Source organism: Salvelinus namaycush, unplaced genomic scaffold (assembly GCF_016432855.1).
Source record: "Salvelinus namaycush isolate Seneca unplaced genomic scaffold, SaNama_1.0 Scaffold2116, whole genome shotgun sequence".
NCBI lineage: Eukaryota > Metazoa > Chordata > Actinopteri > Salmoniformes > Salmonidae > Salvelinus > Salvelinus namaycush.
The window spans coordinates 34591-42500 of record NW_024058916.1 but is presented as its reverse complement, the minus strand read 5'-3'; the positions used below and the strand labels follow the sequence as shown (position 1 = coordinate 42500).

General features: G+C 46.3%; 1 protein-coding gene across 1 annotated transcript in view; it reads left to right on the top strand.

Moving 5' to 3' along the window:
- aagab (alpha and gamma adaptin binding protein) overlaps positions 1 to 7507 on the top strand; it is an 8315-nt gene extending 808 nt beyond the window's left edge. Inside the window, exons 3-5 of the mRNA XM_038984088.1 lie at positions 4592 to 4696; positions 6950 to 6999; positions 7276 to 7507. Of these exons, the coding sequence (XP_038840016.1) occupies positions 4592 to 4696; positions 6950 to 6999; positions 7276 to 7353 (233 nt within the window). The 3' untranslated portion in view covers positions 7354 to 7507. The remainder of the gene's footprint in view (positions 1 to 4591; positions 4697 to 6949; positions 7000 to 7275) is intronic.
- Positions 7508 to 7910: the final 403 nt, after the last annotated feature.

The window sequence follows — 7910 nt, the reverse complement described above, 5'->3', positions numbered from 1 at the left end:
GCTATTATCCAGAGAGACTTAGTTAGTGCATGTTTCATAACAGATGCTATTATCCAGAGAGAGACTTAGTTAGTGCATGTTTCATAACAGATGCTATTATCCAGAGAGAGACTTAGTTAGTGCATGTTTCATAACAGATGCTATTATCCAGAGAGACTTAGTTAGTGCATGTTTCATAACAGATGCTATTATCCAGAGAGAGACTTAGTTAGTGCATGTTACATAACAGATGCTATTATCCAGAGAGAGACTTAGTTAGTGCATGTTTCATAACAGATGCTATTATCCAGAGAGACTTAGTTAGTGCATGTTTCATAACAGATGCTATTATCCAGAGAGACTTAGTTAGTGCATGTTTCATAACAGATGCTATTATCCAGAGAGAGACTTAGTTAGTGCATTTATCATGACAGACGCTTTATCCAGAGAGACTTAGTTAGTGCATGTTTCATAACAGATGCTATTATCCAGAGAGACTTAGTTAGTGCATGTTTCATAACAGATGCTATTATCCAGAGAGAGACTTAGTTAGTGCATTTATCATGACAGACGCTTTATCCAGAGAGACTTAGTTAGTGCATGTTTCATAACAGACGCTATTATCCAGAGAGAGACTTAGTTAGTGCATGTTTCATAACAGACGCTATTATCCAGAGAGAGACTTAGTTAGTGCATGTTTCATAACAGATGCTATTATCCAGAGAGAGACTTAGTTAGTGCATGTTTCATAACAGATGCTATTATCCAGAGAGACTTAGTTAGTGCATGTTTCATAACAGATGCTATTATCCAGAGAGACTTAGTTAGTGCATGTTTCATAACAGATGCTGTTATCCAGAGAGAGACTTAGTTAGTGCATGTTTCATAACAGATGCTATTATCCAGAGAGACTTAGTTAGTGCATGTTTCATAACAGATGCTGTTATCCAGAGAGACTTAGTTAGTGCATGTTTCATAACAGATGCTATTATCCAGAGAGACTTAGTTAGTGCATGTTTCATAACAGACGCTATTATCCAGAGAGAGACTTAGTTAGTGCATGTTTCATAACAGATGCTATTATCCAGAGAGAGACTTAGTTAGTGCATGTTTCATAACAGATGCTATTATCCAGAGAGACTTAGTTAGTGCATGTTTCATAACAGATGCTATTATCCAGAGAGACTTAGTTAGTGCATGTTTCATAACAGATGCTATTATCCAGAGAGACTTAGTTAGTGCATGTTTCATAACAGATGCTATTATCCAGAGAGACTTAGTTAGTGCATGTTTCATAACAGATGCTATTATCCAGAGAGACTTAGTTAGTGCATGTTTCATAACAGATGCTATTATCCAGAGAGACTTAGTTAGTGCATGTTTCATAACAGATGCTATTATCCAGAGAGAGACTTAGTTAGTGCATGTTACTTAACAGATGCTATTATCCAGAGAGACTTAGTTAGTGCATGTTTCATAACAGACATAACAGTAGTTAGTTGACTATCGGCAGGCAGCGGTAGTTAGTTGACTATCGGCAGGCAGCGGTAGTTAGTTGACTATCGGCAGGCAGCGGTAGTTAGTTGACTATCGGCAGGCAGCGGTAGTTAGTTGACTATCGGCAGGCAGCGGTAGTTAGTTGACTATCGGCAGGCAGCGGTAGTTAGTTGACTATCGGCAGGCAGCGGTAGTTAGTTGACTATCGGCAGGCAGCGGTAGTTAGTTGACTATCGGCAGGCAGCGGTAGTTAGTTGACTATCGGCAGGCAGCGGTAGTTAGTTGACTATCGGCAGGCAGTGGTAGTTAGTTGACTATCGGCAGGCAGTGGTAGTTAGTTGACTATCGGCAGGCAGTGGTAGTTAGTTGACTATCGGCAGGCAGTGGTAGTTAGTTGACTATCGGCAGGCAGTGGTAGTTAGTTGACTATCGGCAGGCAGTGGTAGTTAGTTGACTATCGGCAGGCAGTGGTAGTTAGTTGACTATCGGCAGGCAGTGGTAGTTAGTTGACTATCGGCAGGCAGTGGTAGTTAGTTGACTATCGGCAGGCAGTGGTAGTTAGTTGACTATCGGCAGGCAGTGGTAGTTAGTTGACTATCGGCAGGCAGTGGTAGTTAGTTGACTATCGGCAGGCAGTGGTAGTTAGTTGACTATCGGCAGGCAGTGGTAGTTAGTGACTATCGGCAGGCAGTGGTAGTTAGTTGACTATCGGCAGGCAGTGGTAGTTAGTTGACTATCGGCAGGCAGTGGTAGTTAGTTGACTATCGGCAGGCAGTGGTAGTTAGTTGACTATCGGCAGGCAGTGGTAGTTAGTTGACTATCGGCAGGCAGTGGTAGTTAGTTGACTATCGGCAGGCAGTGGTAGTTAGTTGACTATCGGCAGGCAGTGGTAGTTAGTTGACTATCGGCAGGCAGTGGTAGTTAGTTGACTATCGGCAGGCAGTGGTAGTTAGTTGACTATCGGCAGGCAGTGGTAGTTAGTTGACTATCGGCAGGCAGTGGTAGTTAGTTGACTATCGGCAGGCAGTGGTAGTTAGTTGACTATCGGCAGGCAGTGGTAGTTAGTTGACTATCGGCAGGCAGTGGTAGTTAGTTGACTATCGGCAGGCAGTGGTAGTTAGTTGACTATCGGCAGGCAGTGGTAGTTAGTTGACTATCGGCAGGCAGTGGTAGTTAGTTGACTATCGGCAGGCAGTGGTAGTTAGTTGACTATCGGCAGGCAGTGGTAGTTAGTTGACTATCGGCAGGCAGTGGTAGTTAGTTGACTATCGGCAGGCAGTGGTAGTTAGTTGACTATCGGCAGGCAGTGGTAGTTAGTTGACTATCGGCAGGCAGTGGTAGTTAGTTGACTATCGGCAGGCAGTGGTAGTTAGTTGACTATCGGCAGGCAGTGGTAGTTAGTTGACTATCGGCAGGCAGTGGTAGTTAGTTGACTATCGGCAGGCAGTGGTAGTTAGTTGACTATCGGCAGGCAGTGGTAGTTAGTTGACTATCGGCAGGCAGTGGTAGTTAGTTGACTATCGGCAGGCAGTGGTAGTTAGTTGACTATCGGCAGGCAGTGGTAGTTAGTTGACTATCGGCAGGCAGTGGTAGTTAGTTGACTATCGGCAGGCAGTGGTAGTTAGTTGACTATCGGCAGGCAGTGGTAGTTAGTTGACTATCGGCAGGCAGTGGTAGTTAGTTGACTATCGGCGGTGGTTAGTTGACTATCGGCGGTGGTTAGTTGACTATCGGCGGTGGTCAGTTGACTATCGGCGGTGGTTAGTTGACTATCGGCGGTGGTCAGTTGACTATCGGCGGTGGTTAGTTGACTATCGGCGGTGGTCAGTTGACTATCGGCGGTGGTTAGTTGACTATCGGCGGTGGTCAGTTGACTATCGGCAGGCAGCGGTAGTTAGTTGACTATCGGCAGGCAGCGGTAGTTAGTTGACTATCGGCAGGCAGCGGTAGTTAGTTGACTATCGGCAGGCAGCGGTAGTTAGTTGACTATCGGCAGGCAGCGGTAGTTAGTTGACTATCGGCAGGCAGTGGTAGTTAGTTGACTATCGGCAGGCAGTGGTAGTTAGTTGACTATCGGCAGGCAGTGGTAGTTAGTTGACTATCGGCAGGCAGTGGTAGTTAGTTGACTATCGGCAGGCAGTGGTAGTTAGTTGACTATTGGCAGGCAGTGGTAGTTAGTTGACTATCAGCGGTAGTTAGTTGACTATCGGCAGGCAGTGGTAGTTAGTTGACTATCGGCAGGCAGTGGTAGTTAGTTGACTATCGGCGGTAGTTAGTTGACTATCGGCAGGCAGCGGTAGTTAGTTGACTATTGGCAGGCAGTGGTAGTTAGTTGACTATTAGCAGGCAGTGGTAGTTAGTTGACTATCGGCAGGCAGTGGTAGTTAGTTGACTATCGGCAGGCAGTGGTAGTTAGTTGACTATCGGCAGGCAGTGGTAGTTAGTTGACTATCGGCAGGCAGTGGTAGTTAGTTGACTATTAGCAGGCAGTGGTAGTTAGTTGACTATTAGCAGGCAGTGGTAGTTAGTTGACTATCAGCGGTAGTTAGTTGACTATCAGCGGTAGTTAGTTGACTATCAGCGGTAGTTAGTTGACTATCAGCGGTAGTTAGTTGACTATCAGCGGTAGTTAGTTGACTATCAGCGGTAGTTAGTTGACTATCAGCGGTAGTTAGTTGACTATCGGAACGGTCGGTGGTAGTTAGTTGACAGTAGTAGGTAAGTGGACTGGGATCTGATTCTTTCATGGCATCAGTTCAGTAGGCTTTAGGTTAGCACCATCGGTAGTCTTTTAACAGTAGGTTATCTATTGATCCATTTGAAAAAGCTTTTGGGGCAACTCTTCACAAATGAGACTATGTACATTATACACCATGATAGATTCTGAGTATAAAGACGAGTGGCCATTTTTAAACAATTAAATGTATGGAATCCATAGCATATTTATAAGGGTAATTTATCCCATTTAGCCGATGCTTTTATCCAAAGCGACTTACATAGTCATGCATGCATTTTTCTTATGGGAAGTGCGCAGCGGGAATCGAACCCGAGCGCCAAGCTTTACCAGCTGGTCCGCAGAGGGCCTTCAATACGTGTTCATGTTTTCTGTTTGTAGATCCGATGCTTGACTTGGACATTCAGGAGCTGGCTAACCTGACCGCTGGTGACGCAGACGTGGAGAACTTTGAACGCCTCTTCACCAAACTGAAGGAGATGAAAGGTACCTGGCTGGAGACACTAGGGTCACTACTGGCACCCTAATCCCTACATAGTGTACTACTGGCACCCTATTCCCTACAGTGCACTACTGGCACCCTAATCCCTATATAGTGCACTACTGGCACCCTATTCCCTACATAGTGCACTACTGGCACCCTATTCCCTACATAGTGCACTACTGGCACCCTATTCCCTACATAGTGCACTACTGGCACCCTATTCCCTACATAGTGCACTACTGGCACCCTATTCCCTACATAGTGCACTACTGGCACCCTATTCCCTACATAGTGCACTACTGGCACCCTATTCCCTACATAGTGCACTACTGGCACCCTATTCCCTATATAGTGCGCTACTGGCACCCTAATCCCTACATAGTGTACTACTGGCACCCTATTCCCTACAGTGCACTACTGGCACCCTAATCCCTATATAGTACACACTACTGGCAGATGTTGGCTCAATTGTATATTATCTTAAATGTACAGCGTGATATAGAGGTTTCTGATTGGATCCAGTATGCTATAGAGGTTTCTGATTGGATCCAGCGTGCTGTAGAGCGGTTTCTGATTGGATTCCGTATGCTATAGAGGTTTCTGATTGGATCCAGTGTGATATAGAGGTTTCTGATTGGATTCCGTATGCTATAGAGGTTTCTGATTGGATCCTGTATGATATAGAGGTTTCTGATTGGATCCAGCATGCTGTAGAGGTTTCTGATTGGATCCAGTGTGATATAGAGGTTTCTGATTGGATCCAGCGTGCTATAGAGGTTTCTGATTGGATCCAGCGTGCTATAGAGGTTTCTGATTGGATTCCGTATGCTATAGAGGTTTCTGATTGGATCCAGTATGCTATAGAGGTTTCTGATTGGATCCAGTATGATATAGAGGTTTCTGATTGGATCCAGTGTGCTATAGAGGTTTCTGATTGGATCCAGTGTGCTATAGAGGTTTCTGATTGGATCCAGCGTGCTATATAGGTTTCTGAATGGATCCAGTGTGCTATAGAGGTTTCTGATTGGATCCAGTGTGCTATAGAGGTTTCTGATTGGATCCAGTATGATATAGAGGTTTCTGATTGGATCCAGTATGATATAGAGGTTTCTGATTGGATCCGGTATGCTATAGAGGTTTCTGATTGGATCCAGTGTGCTATAGAGGTTTCTGATTGGATCCGGTATGCTATAGAGGTTTCTGATTGGATCCGGTATGCTATAGAGGTTTCTGATTGGATCCAGTGTGCTATAGAGGTTTCTGATTGGATCCAGCGTGCTATAGAGGTTTCTGATTGGATCCAGCGTGCTATAGAGGTTTCTGATTGGATCCAGCATGCTATAGAGGTTTCTGATTGGATCCAGCGTGCTATAGAGGTTTCTGATTGGATCCAGCGTGCTATAGAGGTTTCTGATTGGATCCAGCGTGCTATAGAGGTTTCTGATTGGATCCAGTGTGCTATAGAGGTTTCTGATTGGATCCAGCGTGCTATAGAGGTTTCTGATTGGATCCAGCGTGCTATAGAGGTTTCTGATTGGATCCAGCGTGCTATAGAGGTTTCTGATTGGATCCAGCGTGCTATAGAGGTTTCTGATTTGATCCAGCGTGCTATAGAGGTTTCTGATTGGATCCAGCGTGCTATAGAGGTTTCTGATTGGATCCAGCGTGCTATAGAGGTTTCTGATTGGATCCTGCGTGCTGTAGAGAGGTTTCTGATTGGATCCAGTATGCTATAGAGGTTTCTGATTGGATCCAGTATGCTATAGAGGTTTCTGATTGGATCCAGCGTGCTGTAGAGCGGTTTCTGATTGGATCCCGGCCTTAGTTGTCATTGACGACCCCTGTGTATTACAGAACAGTGTCATACGACCCCTGTGTATTATAGAACAGTGTCATACGACCCCTGTGTATTACAGAACAGTGTCATACGACCCCTGTGTATTACAGAACAGTGTCATACGACCCCTGTGTATTACAGAACAGTGTCATACGACCCCTGTGTATTACAGAACAGTGTCATACGACCCCTGTGTATTACAGAACAGTGTCATACGACCCCTGTGTATTACAGAACAGTGTCATACGACCCCTGTGTATTACAGAACAGTGTCATACGACCCCTGTGTATTACAGAACAGTGTCATACGACCCCTGTGTATTACAGAACAGTGTCATACGACCCCTGTGTATTACAGAACAGTGTCATACGACCCTGTTTAGATTCATGCCCGTTTGAGCTGTTCTTCTCTCTGCAGATAAAGCCTCATGGTTACCTCCTGAACAGAGGAAACTTCATGCTGAGAAGGTAGCTTCATCCCTAAACACATCATTTTAAAATGTTAAAACCCTTTTTTTATATATATATATATATATAAAATTATATTCATACTTGGTTCTCCTGACTGTCGGTGTCAAGCTGTGAATGTCTTCTTCTGTGTAGATTTAGTGTTTCCTCATCCTGTCCTGGGGGAGGACCAGGACTCATAAACCCTGTAGTGGGTGTGAATGTCCTCTTGTCTTCTGCATAATGTTGATCGAGGCCAAATGCCTAAAAGTGTTTACCTGATTACTTGCTTTGCAGGTTGCCAAGGCGTTTTGGACGGCCATCGGAGGAGAGCAGGATGAGATAGAAGGCCTGTCGTCAGGGGAGGAGAGTTAAAGGGAGACTGAGGAGCCACACTCTTCCTTCCTGTCCCCAGTCGTCCCCTTCCTGTCCCCAGTCGTCCCCTTCCTGTCCCCAGTCGTCCCCTTCCTGTCTCCAGTCCTCCCCTTCCTGTCCCCAGTCGTCCCCTTCCTGTCCCCAGTCGTCCCCTTCCTGTCCCCAGTCGTCCCCTTCCTGTCCCCAGTCGTCCCCTTCCTGTCCCCAGTCGTCCCCTTCCTGTCCCCAGTCGTCCCCTTCCTGTCCCCAGTCGTCCCCTTCCTGTCCCCAGTCGTCCCCTTCCTGTCCCCAGTCGTCCCTTCCTGTCCCCAGTCGTCCCCTTCCTGTCCCCAGTCGTCCCCTTCCTGTCCCCAGTCGTCCCCTTCCTGTCCCCAGTCGTCCCCTTCCTGTCCCCAGTCGTCCCCTTCCTGTCCCCAGTCGTCCCCTTCCTGTCCCCAGTCGTCCCCTTCCTGTCCCCAGTCGTCCCCTTCCTGTCCCCAGTCGTCCCCTTCCTGTCCCCAGTCGTCCCCTTCCTGTCTCCAGTCCTCCCCTTCCTGTCCCCAGTCGTCCCCTTCCTG